General features: G+C 49.2%; 1 protein-coding gene across 9 annotated transcripts in view; it reads right to left on the reverse strand.

The window, feature by feature from the left end:
* Positions 1-20,222, reverse strand: part of HECTD4 (HECT domain E3 ubiquitin protein ligase 4) — a 190,727-nt gene that overhangs the window by 11,605 nt on the left and 158,900 nt on the right. For 7 of the 9 annotated variants that reach the window (XM_027124619.1, XM_027124618.1, XM_027124616.1 and 4 more), the window contains 12 exons: positions 18,563-18,744; positions 17,125-17,330; positions 16,708-16,838; positions 16,211-16,416; positions 14,416-14,595; positions 10,789-12,095; positions 9,572-9,779; positions 5,689-5,912; positions 5,449-5,600; positions 3,979-4,085; positions 3,154-3,277; positions 68-258 (listed from right to left, as the gene is read on the reverse strand). In XM_027124619.1, the coding sequence (XP_026980420.1) occupies positions 68-258; positions 3,154-3,277; positions 3,979-4,085; positions 5,449-5,600; positions 5,689-5,912; positions 9,572-9,779; positions 10,789-12,095; positions 14,416-14,595; positions 16,211-16,416; positions 16,708-16,838; positions 17,125-17,330; positions 18,563-18,744 (3,218 nt within the window). The remainder of the gene's footprint in view (positions 1-67; positions 259-3,153; positions 3,278-3,978; positions 4,086-5,448; positions 5,601-5,688; positions 5,913-9,571; positions 9,780-10,788; positions 12,096-14,415; positions 14,596-16,210; positions 16,417-16,707; positions 16,839-17,124; positions 17,331-18,562; positions 18,745-20,222) is intronic. The other 2 variants (XM_027124617.1, XM_027124622.1) reach the window with 2 other exon arrangements.

The following is a 20,222-nucleotide window of genomic DNA, read 5'->3' on the forward strand; positions in this document are numbered from 1 at the left end:
TGGGGCAGGCCCCCACAGGGCGGTCCAGGGGGAGGACCCTGAAAGGCATCCCCCTGGGGCCACATACTCAAGAGACAGGCCACTCTGGGGTCGGCGGCGTCTGTGGGGTCCAGATACACCTCGTGGGGATGCAGCCGCGCAGGCGTGATGGCCAGGTGGCGGCACAGCCGGTTGATGTACTGCACGAGCGCCACGTCCATCTCCAGGGTCCACTTCCGGGAGGCCTTGTGTGCGTGCCGGACGTCGATGCAGGCACACCTGGGGGCGGGGAGAGGCAAGGTGGGGCGGCGGCCGCTGGGGGACTGCTGGGTTCCTCCGCAGCCACGTCCCAGCTCCCGGAGGACCTTTATAAGACAGCCTCGCCTCCCAGGCATTTCTTGGTGCCCAGCCAAGGTGCTGACTGCAGAGGAACTGCCTGTCCTGAGGGGAAAGCTCCTTTCTAAAGAAACAAGCTGAGCAGGCCGAGGGGATGGCAACACGCATCCCCACGTGCCTCCCTGCTGTCTGTAGGCAGCAGGGCTTTAGGGTTAAAGACGGGGCACTGGAGTCCTTGGGTGAAATCTAGGCTACAGAGCACACCTACTTCCTGAGCCTCAGTTTCTTCATCTATGAAATGGAGCTGGCGATAGCACAGCCTCGCGCCGTCAGGAGGAGTCACTGAGAGGACACCTGTGATGCACACAGCACAGTGCCCCGCCCCTCCCGAGGGCACAGCAAGTGCCAGCTGCTGGTGTTACTGAAGCGTCACCTTTTACCCAGCGATCCCACCCCAGGGTTCCCCTACGCGGCTCCTTGAGCAGGCAGGCAAAGGTGTGTTTGTGAGGGCTGCCTTGCTACAGCAACATCAGCCATAAGCTACACCACCCCCAATAACGGACTGCTCGGCAGCCGTTAAAGTCATCTGGTAGAAAAGTATCAAATGACGTGGAAAAATGAAAAAAGCACACTGCAGGACACTATTTCCTGTCTGCTCCCCGCTACAGTGCTGAAAACATCTACTCCTGGAAAAATGGTGGGAGAGGGGTTTACTGAAACCTTTCCAAGTGATTACCCCTGGGCACAGAATCACAGGAAATCTCCTTTGTGTTTGAATATACTGCATGAGGTTTTTATCGAGTGTGTGTGTCCTTATTCTACATTGAGCTATTAACCCAAGAAAGGCCTGCAGGCAGGCAGGTGGGTGGACAGGTGCCTCTCGTTCCAGAACCTGTGGCACCTCGAGGGGGGTCACATGCCACACAGGGTGCATCGCGCAGAGGGTCCTGTCTCAGGGAGGTGGTGGAGCCTGGTGCCAGGCTCTCGTCACTGCAGGCCACCTCTGTCCTACCCTAGGAGTGCTCCCAGAGAGACCTAGCGCCTTCAGGAGGTGATCCCCTCTTCCAGGCTGGATGTGTCATCACCGTGGCCCCATAACACACGTGAACCAGCCCTTCCAGCTGTTACAAATGTGTCACCTTGGAATTAATTTGCAGTCCAATTTGTCCCCTTTTCACTTGGAATGCAGTTTCTAGTCCAAAATAGGTGATTCTGCTTTTAACGAAAACCTCCAAAGTCGTGTCTCTTACTGGTTTCTAAAACCAGTCAAAGAACTTGGCCCTGTCACCATGATCCAAGGCCCATCTGGGCATCGACTCTGAGCCTTCAATGAAGGTACAAAGTGCTGGTGCCAAGCAGTAAACAATTTCTCAACTCTGAAAACGGGGTTTTAAAAAAGCATGCTTCTGGCAGCCATTCCTTCTCTGAGGCCCAGTACATCTTGCTGTGGGAACGGGCGTGTAGGCCTGTGTGTGGCAGAGCCAGAGGGCGAGAGCAGGGAGATTTCTTTTGGTTTGCAGACATCTTGCCTGCTTGGGATTCACTTACAGCTAGAAAGGGGAAACCATATTTAGTTTGGCCCTGGAGACCTGGTGACTTGTGACCTTGCTGTGCTCCTGCCTGGGAGTGAGAGAGGGCAATGGAGAGTGGGAGAGAATGTGTGAGTCCAAAGAAAAAAGATTCTTTGGAATAAGAAATCATCCCTGTTAGGGACTGAAATGTCCCCTTCCCGCCAATTCATATGCTGACGCTCTAACCGCCAATGTGACTGTATTTGGAGACAGGGTCTTTAAAGAGGTCATTAGGTTAAATGAGGTCACAGGGTGGGGCCCTAATCCAATAGGACTGTTGTCCTCATAAGAAGAGGGAGAGACACCAGGGATGCAGGCACACAGAGGAAGGGCCACCTGAGCACACAGCACAAAGGTGGCTGTCTGTGAGCCAAGGAGAGCCCTCCAGAGAAACTAACCCTGTTGACACCTTGATCTTGGGCTTCCAGCCTCCAGAACTGTGAGACAGTGAATTTCTGTTCTATAGAACACTGTTTCAAACAGGCTGGAAAATCCACATTAACAATTAGGAAATATGGGGAGGGGGAAGGGTAATCTGTGACAAAGCGAGACAGAGGCATGGACATATATATACTACCAAACGTAAAACAGATAGCTAGTGGGAAGCAGCCGCATAGCACAGCGAGATCAGCTCAGTGCTTTGTGACCATCTAGAGGGATGGGATAGGGAGGGTGGGAGGGAGGGAGACGCAAGAGGGAAGAGATATGGGAACATATGTATATGTATAACTGATTCACTTTGTTATAAAGCAGAAACTAACGCACTATTGTACTCCAATAACGATGTAAAAATAAATTATACTCCAATAAAGATGTAAAAAGTATAAAAATAAAAATATTGAAAAAAAACAATGAGAAAAAATTGGAAAATAACTCAATAGGCATTAAAAACAGGCCAGATGGAATGGCTTCCCTGGGAGTAATTGCTTGGGGAAGCGTCTAGTAGCTGAGAACAATTTTTTTTTTTAACATCTTTATTGGAGTATAACTGCTTCACAATGGTGTGTTAGTTTCTGCTGTATAACAAAGTGAACCAGCTATAGGTATACCTATATCCCCATATCCCCTCCCTCTTGCGTTTCCCTCCCTCACACCCTCCCTATCCCACCCCTCTAGGTGGTCACAAAGCACCGAGCTGATCTCCCTGTGCTATGCGGCTGCTTCCCACTAGCTGTCTGTTTTACATTTGGTAGTGTATATATGTCCGGGCCACTCTCTCTGAGAACAATTTTTACACAAGGTATCAACTGGGTTGACAGCCTCTTACCTCTCAAAATGAAGATCGTAACCACAGGATAAAATCGCCCTCCAGACACTACGGATGTCTTGCTTGGCTCGATCAATAACAAACTTGTGAAATCCTTCCAATGTCAGGTACTTTTCCTCAGGGACTGATGGAAAAGTGTTCACAGTGTTAGGAATCGGTGAGAAGTGGGGGTCCCACAACATGCTCCCACTGCACCCCACCCTCTCTTTCAGGGCCCAATTCATCTAACCCCCCCGTCTCCTGCCGTCACTCCAGGGTCTGTTAACAGACTGTCTCCACCCGACTGCTCAAGGACACACATAACCCCCAACCTGACGGGTCTGAGCAGCTGCCTCACCTTCTCGGGCTGGTGACCAAGTGGTGCAGCACTTTCCCCCCAGTCTCGTCTTTCTGTATCTCAGAAACATTCCCGACTGACTAAGCAATTTTTGTGACAATAATAGCGTTCTCCAAGTCTGCTTGGGCCTTTAGGAAGATAAGGTTCTCATGTCCCAGGTAAGTGCCCTTCTGGAAGAAAATTTCTGAGCAGATTTTCAATCTTTACTTTCAATCGCAATCATCTATTCTTCCCTTGGGAGTATGGTATTTCTGGAGCTGCTATTCTAACCTCCATCAGTTCAGGTCAGCAGAGATGGAGTCCTGGAGCAATAATCGCAGTTGGCCAGGGATGTCTTCCGTGTCTTGGGCAGGGCTGCCCTGCCTAAACTAAAACCCGAGGGAGCCAGGCGGTCAGGGAAAAGCAAAGAGGCTGGATCCCAGGCTGCGCCGCCATCTCTAGGATGGAAGCAGCCCCAAGCCCGCATCAGGCCCAAGTTGCTTGTTCACCTTCTTGTTTTTTGGTGGGTGACTTTTCTGGGTCCTTTTCGTCCGGCTTGCTCTTCTCCGGTGACTTCGGCTTCACAGTGGGCTTCTTCTCGCTCAAGGCAGTCCTGCTGTAGACCAAAGCACCAGAATCAGAATTCCTCACGCCCACACCTCCTCCTGGTGGGGGGAATGCAGAACCTCACCAGGCATTCGTTCACCCTCCCCCAACTACAGCTGATGGTTCAGACAGGGCGGGGGTCAAGATCAGCTTTGTTCTGGCCAAGAAAAGTTTCCTGAGCAAATTATGAGGACAATTTGATGCTTTAAAATGTGGAAAATCTCGAAGAGACACTTTTCAAACATTCTTTCTACATACTTCAGAGCTGTGCTGTCCAAGGAGCAGGCACTGGCCAGATGTAGCTACTTAAGTTTAAATTGATTAAAGTTACAAGTCCAGTTCCTTGGTGGCACTTGCCGCACTTCAAGTGCTCAGCAGCCACGTGGTTAGTGGCCACTGTGGTGAGTAGCACAGACAGAGAAATGCACATTTCCATCGTCACAGAAAGCTCTATGGGACAGTACTGACTCAAAAGCCCCGTTTATGTATAATTAATTAATAAAATTTTAAGACACTTTTTTCTCTGACGACTTAAACAAGTCCTCTAGAGACTTCTGCTCCGTAGTACTTCACTACCTGAATTTCAACTTGAGCGTCATAAACATGTTTCTAAAGAAAATTCTACTAAGTATGTGTGCATATCCACACATGGAATATTATGGAGCTACTTTAAAAGAGGAACGGGGGACGTTCTTTTTGTGCTGACATCTCCAAGATCAGGAGTAAATAGAAACAGCAAGCTACAGGCATTTTGTACAGTTCCCGACCTCTGGGTACGCGTACACTTGCTCATGTACACCCAGAACAGTTCTGTAAGGCTACGAAAGTGACACTGCAGCCTCAGGGACGGGAGCTGGGAGGCTTAAGGATGGAGAGGAAGAGGAGTGGCTTTTCACTGCATATGCTTTTGAATATTGTACTAGTTTAGCCATTTACAATGTAACAAGATAATACGTATGCACAAATAAAACATTCTGCACTTAAATGTTAAAAGCAGTTGCTACGTTGGGGGTATTTCAGTGTTTTCCAATATGCACGGGTGCACTTTACAGTCTTTCTACAATAACTGTGCATTATTGTGTGGGTAAAAGAAGTTAGACTTTTTAAACAATTCTGTACATTTTAGATGTTTTATTAATTCAGACTGGTCTGCTTTCCAGCCTGCATGGTCCAGATTTTACTATCCTTATGGGTAAAATGAAACGTTCTCTTCCAGCTGACGAAGGCAAGGGCGAAAAGGACCCCGGCAGCAGAGCAGAGAAGAGCCAGATGTCTGGCTCCCCCAAGGCGCCGACAGCCTCCCAGGAAGCCTGCTAGGAGGTGGCCCCGCGTCCCCCTGCCCAGCCCACCTTCCGAGCTCCTCGGTCACCCACCTGACGCTGTTGAGCACGGTCTTGTCCTTGGCGGGTGGCTTGGTGATGGGCCGCTTGGTGCTCACCACCTTCCCGGGGTGCTGTTCCTTCCCCGCCTTGCTGTACTTGCTCTTGTCGAACTTGGGTTTTGGCACGCCGTACTTCCTCAGGATCTGCGGAGCACCGGAGGGCGGGGGGCTCAGACTCAGCCCCAGGGGCACGCAAGGCCCAGCACGGGTGCGGCGGGGATGGGGTGGCTACCTGGGTGAGCTGGTCCTCCAGCACCTTTTTGGGGGGCCGAACATTGGTGAAGAAGAGGTGGAGGAGGTTGCCTGGCGTCTGGGAGTTGATCTGCTCTTTGCTGAGATAAATGTCAGACACTTTGATGGGCTTTGCTGGTGTCAGGCTCAGCATCTGCTCTGAGTGGGCGCAGCTCTTAAATATCTCCGTCAGCACCTCTCTGGCCCCGGGCACCAGCTTCTCACCTGTTACAGAATGGAGGGAGGGCAAATGGTTCTGCAGTGAACACGCTACGTCAGGATAAGCCCTGCAGCATCTGATTTACTTTTCATCAATGATTTATTTTTGAAAGTGGGTAATGGGTGGTTAGTGGTGATGATGAGCTGTCCGCTGAGACCTGGTGTCCCCTTTCTGCACGCACACCTCAGTTACACGCCCAGCCTTCTCTGCCGTGAAGTGTGGTGCCGTGAGGTGCGGCCCCGTGACGTGGGCCCCTCCTGGGCCAGTCTGCTTCAGGCAGGACACAGATGGGCTCCAGGCTAGGCATTTACAACTGGCCTCCTGTTTACATTTCTTGGGGCGAGAAAAAGATGGACTTCAGTCTGGACACTTGCAACTAGCCCCCTGTTTGCATTTCCTGAGACAGGAGATAGGTGGGCTCCAGGTTAGCTATTTAGAACCAGCCTCCTGTTTGCACTTCGAAATAGAAATAACAACAGGAACAGGGTAAATAGCCAGGCTTTGTTTCCTGTGGACACTTTGAGGTAACAGTTATGGCCGGGACAGAGAGGGGCTAAACCCTGTTCTGAGTAAAGATCAAGAGGTCACATAATATATTTCCCATTCTTGGGGCAAGGGAGACATTGCACATGCACAGAAAGGCTCCTTGGGGCTCAAAAAGGAAGGGGCACCACCCCATAATATGTGATGCCAAGGCCCTCCCATAGGCCTCTGGGGTGGAACCCATCTTGGAAAAAAGTTGCGCACGCCTGTTGGGGAGGGTCCTAGGGCAGGGCAGAGTGTGGAAAAAGAAACCAGGTAATTGGCCAAAGGTAAACAAAGACCCGGAAGAACTGCCCTATAATGCATGACTTCACCGCCTCCTTACTGGGCTCCTCCTCATTAGGGAGGATGCCCACACCCTTCCTCTCCCGGTGTGCATCTCTGCCTTGCTTCTGTCAACTCAACAAACTGTTTCTCTGTGTGTTCTCCCACTTGTTGTTGTTCTGTGTCCCCAATAATAAACTTTGTACCTGTTTTTACAGTTTTCGCCTCCTTGAGAAACACATTTTTCAATGGGGGTGAGGGCCAGGGGAACTTTGCTTCTAGCCTCTAGCCCTTGCTGGTCCACCGGCTAGGATTCCTGGTTTTCATCCAGGCTACCCAGGTTCAATTCCTGGGCAGGGAACTAAGATCTCACTTCACGCCACGGCTCACTGCTGCTTCTCTGAGATCATGTTCTCTTCTGCACTCATCCCCGCCACTGGCTGCGTGGAGATAACAAGCCCCCGAATGGCAGACCTCAGGGCTCACCCTGGACTCTTACATGTGCAAGAAATGAACTTCCACTGGGTCTGAGTTACTGTACTCTAGGGTCTCTTTATCATGGAGGTTGAACCTCCCTTAACTTCAACATGTCTGTGATGGATAGTCCCCAGGGAGCAAGAGGATGTAGAGGCTGCAAGTACTTTTAGTGCAAAGTACAAGTTGTTCAATAGTTATTATTAGAGGATGCATTTGAAACCTGGCCCAGCCAGCAGGTGGAAAAGAAAGTTCTCTCAGATACAAGAAAACTGTCCCTGAGCACAAGAAAAAAAACACTTGTTTTTTTTGGTCCCCAAATAAGCACTCCAGAAGATGCTCTCACCTTTCCTAAGGGGCCAGTCAGGAATGTTCCCAGTGGAACAGGATGTTCCACTGCATCTGCATGTTCCTCGTGGCCAAGGGCCCCCACCTGCGGGCAGGACTGACTTGCTCATCACACCCTGTCCTCCTGCCCAGCCTCCTCATCTCCTCTCTCTGGGGGTCTGGCCCTCCAGAGGCACACCCAGCTCAGGCCGGGCTTCAGGAGCCAGAGCACAAAGGTCCCCTGGGCATCTGGGCGGAGGGTGAGGAGACAGGTGTGTGGAAGGCGTGGTCAAGATCTAAGAGCTGATTCAGTAGAACCACAACTTAAAGAGTCTTGAGCAAAATGCGTGTGGCTGTAACATGGCAAATGTGTTATCAAAAGACTGAGTATCTTACGTGGAAGGTTTGACCATAATACAATCAGGAGCTAGAACTAAATTTGGATTAAAGCATGAAAAGACTGGCAAAGCATTAATTATGGCAGAAAAAGACCCCAGGGTTCCCACAGATCGTACACTAGCCACCCCCACGTGGGGAGCTGAGAGCCGAGTGGGCACCGTACTCACTAATAAGGGAACAGGGCTGAAACCAGGGCGAGGAGAGAGAGGCAGCCCCTCACGCACAAGAGTCCCAAAAAACTCAGAGATCAAGATACACATTGTAACGCGGTCCTTCAAAAAAATCAAAACTAATACAAGAAACCCATGATGAGTGAAATATTAAGAGTACTGTGCTGAGCCATATTAAAGCCTGATGCAAAAGGAAAAATCATTAATACTGATCCTGTCTTTATTTAAAATTTTAACAGTTTGTTCACCATGGATATTTTGCATTAATTTTGACTTTCATAAGTATTATATTAAAGTAATTATTTATCTAGATTACTGAGTTGTTTTGGAGCCCCATTAAATTCTGTGGCCTCATTTACCTCCCTCTGGTCCCAGCCCTGTGGGAGTATTTCAAAATTTCATGACTGGGGGATAATAGTTTGAAACAACAACAAAATCCATACTCAATATTACATTTCTGTCCTCAGAAAACATAAAACAGAACAAACTCAACAACTCTATTATGAACTTTCAAACAATATTAAAGAGTTAGAAAAAACATAAATTTAAAAATTTGAGAGAGACTGATGCAAAATAAAGACAACAACACAAAGAACTACAGTTATAAAAAGAAAGGAGAAAAATTGCTGCTGCTTCTGAAGCGAAGCTGGGGGTGAGCTCTTGGCCTCAGGATCTGCTAGATCCAGCTCTGTGGGGCCTCGATAGAGCCCGGGTCCTGGCTGAACAGAAGAAGTGGGGAAGCCAGACAGGGTAGGGTCCCCCCACATAAGAGCCACCAGAATGACAAAGTGGGACTTTTGTGAAAAAGGAACCGGAATCGGTTCTTCCCCAAGAATTCATTTTAAAGGGCGAGGTGTTAGCTGTCCTCAAGCATATTGACTAAATGATTACCAGCAATGTACATGGTACGTTCTAGCTCTAGAGGACAGAACAAAATAAATACACTTGAACTCAAACAAGGGGAAGCCTGACTAGACAAAAGGAAAAAAGCAACTTGAATGCAAGCCCACATTCAAGGCTGTGGCAGGAAACAGGAGCACCTGAGGGCCTGGTGTGGGGGGCCTGTGGCAGGGCCTGCCCGCTGGCCTTCAGAGCCCTGACGGCTCTCCTGGGGGAGCAGCAGTGTTCTCTTCACATCGTGTACACAACGCACCTTCTGTTAACCAAGCAGTGAACCATCTTCCCAACATTCCCTGAGTCACTTCTTAAATCTTTGACCCCCTGAGCTCCTCTTTAAGGTAAGATGTTCAAAACAGGGAAAACAGGACATGGAGAGGGGTATGATTTTCTTTTTTGGCCGTGCTGTGTGGCTTGCGGGATCTTAGTTCCCTGACCAGGGATCGAACCCAGGCCTGTGGCAGTGAAAGCACTGAGTCCTAACCACTGGACCGCAGGGGAAGTCCCAAGATGGGTATGATTTTTGCTCAGGTTTTTTCCTATAAATTTCTAAAAAAAAGTCTATTAATTAAAAAAAATCTATAACCTACCTTTAATTGACTTATCATTGAAATAATCTTCTAACCCTGGGCTCCCCTGTGTATCAAACAAACTCTGATTTACTACAGACACAGTGAGTATCTCTTCCGTTGACATTTCCATCAATTCATCTTCACCATCCAAACTTGACAAACCAATCAAGTCATTATTGTTAAATAAACTCGCTCGGATTTTCTCGATTTTGGCTCGGGATCTGATCTGTGTGAACAAGGAAAAGGGTAAGGATTTGAGTGGAGAGACCAGTCACTCAGCTAGCTGTATGAACTTTCTTTCCCTCCCGTCTGTCCCTGAAACCCTCTACTGTCTTCAGCGTTGGGAGCACGGCCTGACCGGGGCAAGCTGGGCTTCCCGGCAAAGTCTCCTGTATGTGCCGAAAGTGGTAACTTGCAGGAGAACAGCTCAACTGGACATCTCTGTCGCTAAACCCCGGTCAGGTCTGTGGCTCTACGCAGATGCCCCAGGGGTTCAAGTCCACGCTTGGCTCTGAGAAAATCCGCAGGGAGAAGGTGGACAGATTCTGGGAGGAAGCCAACCCCTGGATCTTTGAGCTCTCCTGTCAGAGCCCGTGGGGTGGGGAGCAAGGGGGTGCAAGTTCTCCTCCTAGTGCCTTCCCCTCCATATCTAATAAGGGCGAGGATGGTTTTTACTCTGCACCCGACACACGTTACACAGGGGGCAGGAAGACACAGGATGCAGGATTTCTAAACAAGGAGGCCCAGAAAACACATGGGATCTTGAAGTGGAAATGTAATCTGGCAACACGCGCAGCATCTGAAACTCAGAATCACTCCGAACAGAACGGCAAGTCTGTTCTCTCCCTGCTCAGTGGGGATCCCTCCTGCCAATGGCAATGGTTAAAACAACCCAAAGCCACTCAAAAAGAGGCCACTGGGGCCTGAGGTGGAAAACACTCGATGATGCCCACCCATCAGGAAAGGTCAGCCCCTGGAGCCCCTCCCACACTCCGCAATGAACTGTATTTACTTCCTGACAGACTTGCTATCACACTCAAGAGATGGGACCTCAAATACAGATAATCAACATGATTGATCACTGCTGTTTCCAAGAGCTGCCTCAGGGAGCCCGCTAAGTGCCCCAATGTCACCTATTACTTAGTCCCTTGGAAATAATATTGGAAGGCTTAAAGAGGCCTGGGGGATTCTAACCGCTCATGATTTAAGTGGTTGCCAAGGCGTGAGGTGCTTACCTCCACAACCGCAAAGCCTTTGATGGGGCGTGCTGTGAGGGGCTGGTTGTCCAGGGACGTGACTGTGTACATGGAGCCCATGTCTGACACTGAGGCCGTTTCTGCGTTGTCCAGTGGCTCCCCCAGGCTCCCAAGGCTGCCCAGGCTGCTGGTGCTGCATAGGGAAACGTCCAGGCTCTCCTGGCTGGACACTACGTGGGGCTCCAATAAGCCCGCAGGGATGGGCAGCTCTAGGCCCGAGGGCAGCGGTTCCGTGGAGACGTCGCTGACCGTCTGCAAGATGCCCTGGGAGCTGCAGATGGAGGCTTGACTGGTGGACGCAGACGCGCTGATGCTCATGGCGGGGGTCGGGCTGCGGGACGTGCTGACCTCCAAGCTGTCTGTGCTGGGGAAGCCAAGGGTCTTCTCTGGCTCAGTTTTCCCATCACCGCCCTCGGCCTTGTCTTTTGGCTTCTTGGGGTCTTCGTCCTGCAGGGGGATGTAGATCTCGTCTTTGAAGACCCCGCCGTGGGCGTTGCAGGCCTTGCGGATGGCGCCTCTGACGATGCCCTCGTCCAGGTGGGTGGGGATCCCAGAGATCACCAGCAAGCGGCTATGGGCGGTGGGACCCACCAGGGCCTGGCAGGCGTCGGCGATGGCATCGCTCGTCACACCCAGCCCCTGCGGGTCCTTCCTGGTGAGGTGCCGGAGGATGATGAGCAAGGTCAGGGCGCGGTGGAACCACAGCATGTCTTCGGGCTTGCCACCCCCGATGCTCAGCACGGTGGGGTCCGAGTCCACTGAGCGCGAGGACTGGCGCTTCCCGGAGGAGGAGGCCTTTTCCCGCTTCATCTTGACTTTCTTCCTCTTGGACAGGAGGCTGGGGCTCTGTGGCGTCTGTCCTGGGGAGGACGACGAGGAGGACGACGAGTCGCTGAGGTTTGGGGCAGTCGCCGACGTCACCCCGCTGGCAGTGACACTCATGTTGGTAGGCAGGGTCACCTCGGCCACCGCCAGGCACCCTTCCATGAGCGCATGGAAATACGTAGAGAACCTGCCCTGGTCGGTGGCCGCCACGGTCCCCGAGCCACCGCACGTGCTGCCCGAGACCCAGCTCTGCGTCTCCTCGTCGTACAGCTTGTGGAGCTCCGATTGCAGGGCCATCAGCATGGCCAGGCAGGGGTTCAGCTGGAGGGCGATGGACGAGGACAGGCCGGCAGGGTGCTTCCTCTGCTCCAGGCTGTGCACTGTGCGCAGGAGCTCTGCCAGGAGGTGGAAAACCAGCTCTTTCACGCAGGCCGCCATGTCTGTGGTCCACAGGAAGTTTCCTGAGGTGAATGAAAGCAAAAAAAAAAAAAAAAAATCACCTATACAGAGCTTACTATGTGCCAGGCACTGTTCTAAGGCACTTTAATGGAGGCAGCCCTCACAGCGACCGCGTGAAACGAACATTACATCCTTCATCCCCATCTCACAGATGAAGAAACGTTGGCTCAAAGAGCTGAAGGACTCACACGGCTGCCACACGGTCACACAATCTCACAGGGCAGAACCGGGCAGGCTGGCCCCAGAGCCGGTGGCCTACACCCCTGTGGCAGGTGACCGCATGGAGCCAGCTTCTACAGCTCTGACCCTGAAATCATTGTTTTCTTTCTCATAAACTTATTAAGCAGGTTGGTGACAAATCATTAGCATAATGTTTCCTGAACCATGGGATGCTCACTACTGGGGGCATACAATCCAATTTTACCAGATAGCTCAGAAATACACACGGAAAAATGATTCCTTTTAAACTCCTCTTTCAGTCCTGATTTTGTCAACAAGAAAGCCTCACTCTGGGGCTAGAATATTCTTAATAGAGAATAGCCCAGAGACCCAGAGCCTTCGACAGGGAACAGTAGTTAGCCAGAATTTCTTAACAGTAACTGCTTAACTTTTTAATTTTATAAGTATCTTCTAGTTATGGCAAGGGATACGAATTTTCTGTTTAAAGTAGCAAGATAAAGTTCCTTTTAAAATTCAGTATAAGTTTAAAAAAAGGAGAAGGGAGTTCATTGCCATAAAAACAAATCAATAAATGGTGATAGGCATGACTTGTAGACGTGGCAGAAATCACATAAAGGTGGCATGAGAATGACTGAAGTCTAGGAAACACTGTCTAGAACAACCGTGGGCCACACATCTGTGCCAAGGTCCCCTTCGTGCCAGATGCGTGTCTTCTATCCCCAGTCACATTGTGGACAGGGAGTCCCAACGGCCAGGTCTGGCTGACTTACCGAGACTCCCAATTAGGCCCAGCACCCACGAAGGAGGGGACTAGGCTGACTGGTCTCGGGGTGATGCTGTTTTGATAATTTTAATTGGTAATGAACTCATGGCTGTCACGGGACATGGTGCTCATGGAGCCACTGACAGGGAATAAAGGCCAGTGGGGTCTAAGGCCAGGCCCTCATGTGCTCCTATTTCCTTCTCTGTTGTCCTTCCTCGGCCATTGGACATTTTTGGAAGACGATGGCCTTGGAGAGAAATCTCCACCAAAATTGCAAATGGTGGCCCGAAAGCTGAGACCGGCCACATACATCTCATTCCCACAGCCAGTGGTTCCCTGCTCACCTCTTCCAACCCCCTGCCCAATGTGTTTTAAAGAATGTGAATTAGTTGTCAACATTTAGAAACTGGGAAATTCACATCAATATCTAGATTTCTGGCTTTTCTTGAAATAAAAAGTGACAGTATCTGGCAGGACTAGGGCCACATTCTTACACCGCAAATGAGTAGTAGGGCTCAGTGGCTGCCCCACAGGACACGTGCCCTCCAGTTCCCTGGAGGTCCTGGGTCCACTTCTCTCTCGAATTCCTCTCACTTACATCATCTCCCTGACCCCTGAGGGCACCTGAGTCTGCCAACATGTTTTTCCCGCCAACATCAACATTTTGTATTTTTGAAAAAATACAAAAAATATAAAAAAGTTGAACACCTTATACAGTCAATATTTAGATGCTCACCACCTAGATTCCACCATTAACATTATTACATGTGTAACAAAGCTGTGTTTGTTTTATTACACATCTATCTATCTCTCTATTCATCCATAGACTCATCTTAGTTTTTGATTATTTCAAAATAAGTTGCAGATATCAGTATTTTTATCCCTAACCACTTAAGCAGACATATCATTAATTAAAACTCAATATTTAGAAAAATTTTGAGGTAAATTTATACGCTAAGTTCACAACTCTTTAAGTTTACCATTCCATGAGTTTTGCTACAATGCCATCTCTCTGTAACCTTTCAGGTGCTGTGAGGTCATAATGTTTGAAGGTGAAGGGTGGTATGAAAGTGAACAATGTTACAGAATCAAAGTTACAATAATGGCATATGTTAGTGCTTTAAAGTAAAGCATGATAAAATTAATCTTATTTTCCCAGTTAGATGCCACCCCTCAAAATAATGAAAGTACCCTGCAAATCATGGATTTGGAAGTCTAGGCTACACTTTCCACTCAATTCCCCAAGCCCAACTGACAACAAGCTGACAAGAGCTGTCACCACCCAGGCCACTGTGGCCACCCCAGGCGCACCGGCCAGCTCCTTCCCCAGGCACCCGGCCAGCTCCACCAGCCTGAACCTGAGGGAAGGGAGGCCTCACCGAGCAGTTCCACCACTTGCAAGAGGACCGACGTCGGGATGGTGTCAGGCTCATCTTCAGATCTCCCTTCGCCATCCTCCGACTTCCAGGACAGCAGCTGCTCTGCGAAGGCCATCGCCAGTGGGAACTCAAGGGGCAGAGAGTGTAACACCAGCACGGCTCCGGGAGGGGGAGACACCCCTAAAAGAAGCGCCCAGAAGGAAAGCTCATGACTGGTAGCACCCGATCAAAACAAGCTTGCGATAAAGACCTGCCAGGTGTGCGCAGAGAAACAGGGCCGGAAAGCCTGTCCACTCATGCACTGGGGGCGAGAGGAAATGTCACTCCCCACACTCCAGACGGAGTCAGCCGCAGGCGCAGGAGGAGCGGAGGACATCCTCCAAGGAGTCCACCTGTTGGTGTGAGAATGGGACAAAGGGCAGCAGTGGGGACAGGGAAGGATAAACATCTCCCTGTCAGTCAGATACCAACCAGCCTGATGACCTGGCATGGAAATAGGAAGTCAGACTTTAAAAGATGCTTCACTGGAATGGTCCCAGCCTGGTAAAGAAATAACCAGCCCTTTGGTGCAGCTGCAATCCCATGGGAGCATCAGCTTACTTTAGATTTACAGAGTGGACCAGCAAGGGGGCCCCCAGACTTCAGGAACTACCAGAATTCTCTTTTACTGCCTTCGGTCATTGTCATGGCCTGAATCTGACCGAAGCTGCCTACGATGAGAGAAGAAAGATCCTGAGGTCTGATTCCTGTCACACCCTGCACCGCACCCCAACCCCCTCTGCAAGCACTGGTCAGACATAAGCTGGGGTACCAGGGGTCTCTGGCCGGCTCAGGAGGAATCATGTTGACTGGCCTGTACTTTGGGGTGAATGTTTATTTGGGGAATGACAGGTAAAACAGAGATCTTCTGTGTTTAATATAAATTTTAAAAAACAGTGTAGGCAAAATACAATGAAAACAATAGACCCTAATAAAAAGAGATCATAAACTTGTTTAGTATTGACCAAATACCTTAAGAAATGTCCTTTCATTTTATTCCCTAAGGATGCAATGTCTCCAGGACTGGAGCTGTGCAGAAGCCAAGGCCCAATTTTGGCTGAAAGTTCAAATACATCTTTAAAATTGTCTCTAACAAACATGTGTCCATCTTCTCCTGTCCAACATGCCAAGGACGTGCAGTGCAAGTCTGAGACTAGGTTTCCCTTCCTCTGTGTGTTGACTCAGAAACAGAGTCAGCCGGCCCCAGTATACAAAGCAGACAGTCAGCGAGAGCTTCAGGATTTACAGAGATGGAGACCTCACCTAAATCTAAATCTGCGGAGGCTTAACAAAGGATGCCAAGGAGACAAGACCACTTGGGCTTCCCAGCCTGGCCACCACCAGGCTTTGTTTAACATTGACACGGGGAGCAGATGATCACTGAGGCCCGTGCCCCAGGGAGCCACATTATACCTGAGAGAATTCAGTTTTAATGAGAACTTGAAAGGCGGCCAGGATTATTACAGCTAAATGATGGGACTGCTCTATTTAGATCATTCTGAACAGCACATGCTTGTGAAAGAAAAGGAAATCCCCACTGTAGTCTGGGCAGCATCTGCCAGGTCTTCCCCTGGCAGGAAAGGGAGAACTTTTAATCCACCGTCTCTGAAATACACTGCCCCAAGCAGTCCTTTTCTTTACCCATAGGAAACGGGAACACAGCACGGCAGAAAATCCTTTCAATTTTCACAAAGAAAGAAAGCAGAGAATGACTTCAAAGCTGTTCTTATTACCGGGAGCTAATTCAGAGACTTACCCAGTTTGATGTGGACTTTGTCTGTGGAGAGGATCACAGAAGGGTACTGGTTGGTGGTGGGAGGCGGCGTGAGCCCCGTGTTGGCCGGAGATGCATCCCGCGGGTAACAGATGGCCTCGATGAGGTTTAGCTGGCCATTTCGCTTCACTTTGTGGCCCAGCCCGTACACAAGCACCCGCGCCCACGGCGCCTTGTACAGAGAGGAGCTGAGGAGGAGGAATGCGTGTGAGCAGAGTCCAACCATGTCAACAAACACATTGTTGTGAGGGGGTGGTGAGAACTGGGCACACGTAAGTCACCTCCATCACATTTAGAAGGTCATTCTTTATATAGACTAATTTCCAAAACATGGAAATTAGGGAAGAACTGTAAATCATGTTCAAGTACACTATGCATTAAAGAATAAAAGCAATGAGTTTTTTTCTTCTGTAAATTGCACCAGAATCTGTCTTACTTTTCTCTCCCCATCACCATCTTCTACAGTACCGGCAACTTACTCTTTGCGGAATCCAGACTGACTTTCTTTGCAAGATACTACGACAAAAGCCGCCCCGGGGAAATTGACGTCCATGTTGACCTTGGACTCGGAAATTGGAAACTCTTCGGAGGGGAACTGCTCTGGTGCCGTCTGCAGAGACATTTAACAGGGAAAGCCATGGGTTAAACACAAGAGAGCATTTCCTTTTCCCAGCTCCCAGGCAAAGGAGAGCCAATGCATACACTGTAACAGGATCAGGAGGACAAAAAAGCCCTCTGGGAGGAAGGACACCAGGGATGGGACAGGGGAGGGGAACTGCGAAGAAAAGCAGACTAGTGGGGCTTGGGGAAGAAAGTGTCATTTTCAGCCAGCCAATAAAATTTCCAATTGAAACCTGTAACCCCAATTTAGGGACATCAGAACTTTGAACTTTTACCTGCAGGAAAGAGCAGATCTGTTTCGTCAGCTCCAACAGGCTCTCCTCACCCTGGTGCAGAGTCCGAGTGATGGCCACGTTGAGCCACTCTCTCACTGTCTGGGAGCTGCCCTGGTAGAAGAGGTCCGTGGCCGAGCAGTTCTGGGAGTGGATGCAGTGCTGCAGGGACTGTGCCAGGAGGATGGAGCTGGAGCTGATGGTGCCGTCTGGGGACAGGAAAGAAAACACAAGTCAACAAGAACAGCAGCAGCCACGGGCTGTGAGATCCTGAGTAACGAGCCAGGAGCATCCTGTCCAGAAAACCAGGATGGGTTCGCTTGGACATACGTCTTGGATAATAGACGTTACCAGTCAGATACTGCAGGGGGTGGGGGATTCAGGAGTTCGGCGGCCTTTAACTTTTTGCTTTCTTTTAAGCTACAAAACTGTTGCCTAAAATAAAAACCTGAGTTGAAGCCCAGGTCTACTAAGCAGGTAGAAGTGGAGCTGCTTGGATTCAGGGGTTCCCAGAGCCTGACCTATCGGCTGCCCTGGCCAACCTGGAGTTTCACCAAGGAACCACTGGAGTAGCTCAGAGTGGAGTTTATAAAGCAAGTGTTCGTCACTGTGGCAAAGCTTCTTCCACAAGCACGTTAAAGCTTTTCAGGCCTGTTTTGGAGCCTCTAATTTCTTGGGGTGGGCCACTGGACCCCATGTGCTTAAGTGGCCTGTGGAGATGTAGTTCACACAGGCACTGGCTGGGACCCCATGGCTGTGAGAGATGTCCTTTATGCTTAGAATGCCACCTGCCCTCTCACTCCTGCTCCCATCTTAGTAGCTAGGAGGTCAAGGGAAGCAGGCTGGAGGCCAAGGTGCCAGAGGAAGACAGAAGGGGCCCTTCAGTCTTCAACTGGGTTGAGGGCAGAGTCATCACTTAGTGTTCACCAAGCGAGCGAACACACAGCATCAGCCCACACTCCAAGGGCCCCACGTTGAGCAGATGCACACAGGCTGGCCCATTAAAACAGCTCCGCTTGAGGTCACGATGAATCAATTAGGTCTCTTTGGTGGCGTTTGATGGCAGGAACGTTTTCCTGTCTTTACACGTCAAACAGAATGTCTGTGACAACAGTACAGTGACTAGATTTCATAAATAAGACTTCATTTTCCTTGATCCACGATTAGTTTGCTTAATGAATGCTTAATAGGTTAATGACTAAATATGTCATCTAATACACTTAGATTTTTCAAAGAGTGAGAAAGCACTGCAAAGACAGCTGCAATCTTTCGTGCAGTTTATCTACACTAAGTCTAAAGGTCCTGTGCTGGGACTCCTCCCCCTGCTCATGTGGAGAACAAGGACACTAAGCACAGCTCCTGCTTGGCGCCCAGCTCACCCTCAGGGCTATTCCATCCTGGGCCTAATTTCTGCAGTGAGAGCGGCAAAGCCGAGGTTTACCTGGGAGGGGAGGAGCGAGGAGCTGATTGGACAGCAGCTGCAGGTGCTCCAGGGTAATGTCCCGGATGGCAGGGATGTGGAAGAGGCGGGTAAACAGGTGAGGCAGCTTGGGGGCGAAGATGTTGAGCAGGGCCATGCGGCAGTACAGCCTGGCCAGTGCGGCCTCACAGCGCAGCAGCTCCCTGCAAGGGAAGGGCAGGGGACAGGCACTGAGCTCTGACGCTCCAGCCTCCACACTGGGCTGGGCCACGGGCCGCTGAAGGGGAAGGACCACATCTCAGGCTTCTCTGGCCTCATGCTCTGTGCTCCAAGTTAGACACTTGTGTTTTAAACAAAAAGCCACATTTAGTTATGTTTGATTTTTCCCAACTCAAAAACCACCGTGGAAAAAGAAATGAAAATATATGTTCACATAAAGACTCACATATACGTGTGTTCACAGTAGCATACATATAGTAGCCAAAAAGTGGAAACAGCCCAAATGTCCAACAACTGAGGCACGGTAAATCCATACAATGGAATGTTATTCACAAATTAAAAGGGATGAAGCAGTGACACCTGCTACGACATGGATGAACCTGGACAGCCCTGTGCTAAGTGAAAGAAGCCAGACACAAAAGCTCACATATTATGAATCCATTTATATAGAGTGTCCAGAATTAAGCAAATCCATAGAAACAGAAATTAGATTGGCGGGGTTGAGCTAGGGGACAGGAGAAGGGGAACTGACTACTAATGGGTGTGGGGTTTCTTCTTGGGGTGATGAAAATGCTCTAAAACTGAGAGTGATGATGGTTACAGAATTTTGTGAATATACTAAAAATTGTTGGCCTGTATATTTTAAATGGGTAAATTACACGGTACGTGAATTGTATCTCTGTAAAGTTATTATAAAAATTTCAGTGTGGGCATTTTTTTTTTATGTGATGAATTTATGAAGTGATTGGCATTCACCTTGAATAATAGCTCATTAGTGACTAAGCAGGTCTCATTTAGAAATGCATCTCTTGGTAAAGAATCTAATCTAGCTAATACTAAGCATAGGGGAGGCTCCCTGTATTTTATTAGCTTATCACTTATCAGTTAAAAATTCTGCTGGTAGTAAGCACTTAATCAAGAAGGCAAGTTAGAAGTAGCCCTTTTGGAATGTAAATTGGTGCAGCCACTGTGGAAAACAGCAGTGGAGGTTCCTCAGAAAACTAAAAATTGAGTTACCATATGATCTAGCAATTCCACTCCTGGGCATATATCCAGACAAAACTATAATTCAAAAAGATACATGCACCCCTCTGTTCAAAGCAGCACTATTCACAATAGCCAAGACATGGAAACAACCTAAATGGCCACTGACAGATGAACAGATAAAGAAGATGTGGTACATATATACAATGGAATATTACTCAGCAGTAAGAAAGAATGAAATAATGCCATTTGCAGCAACATGAATGCAACTAGAGATTATCATACTAAGTGAAGTCAGAAAGAGAAAGACAAATACCATATGATATCACTTATACGTGGAATCTAAAATATGACACAAATGAACCTATCTATGAAACAGAAACAGAATCATGGACATAGAGAATAGACTGATGGTTGCCAAGGGGGAGGGGGTTGGGGGAGGGATGGATTGGGAGTTTGGGATTAGCAGATGCAAACT

This window comes from Aethalodelphis obliquidens, unplaced genomic scaffold, assembly GCF_003676395.1.
Source record: "Aethalodelphis obliquidens isolate GAN/ISIS:26980383/991018 unplaced genomic scaffold, ASM367639v1 scaffold28, whole genome shotgun sequence".
NCBI classification, from domain to species: domain Eukaryota; kingdom Metazoa; phylum Chordata; class Mammalia; order Artiodactyla; family Delphinidae; genus Aethalodelphis; species Aethalodelphis obliquidens.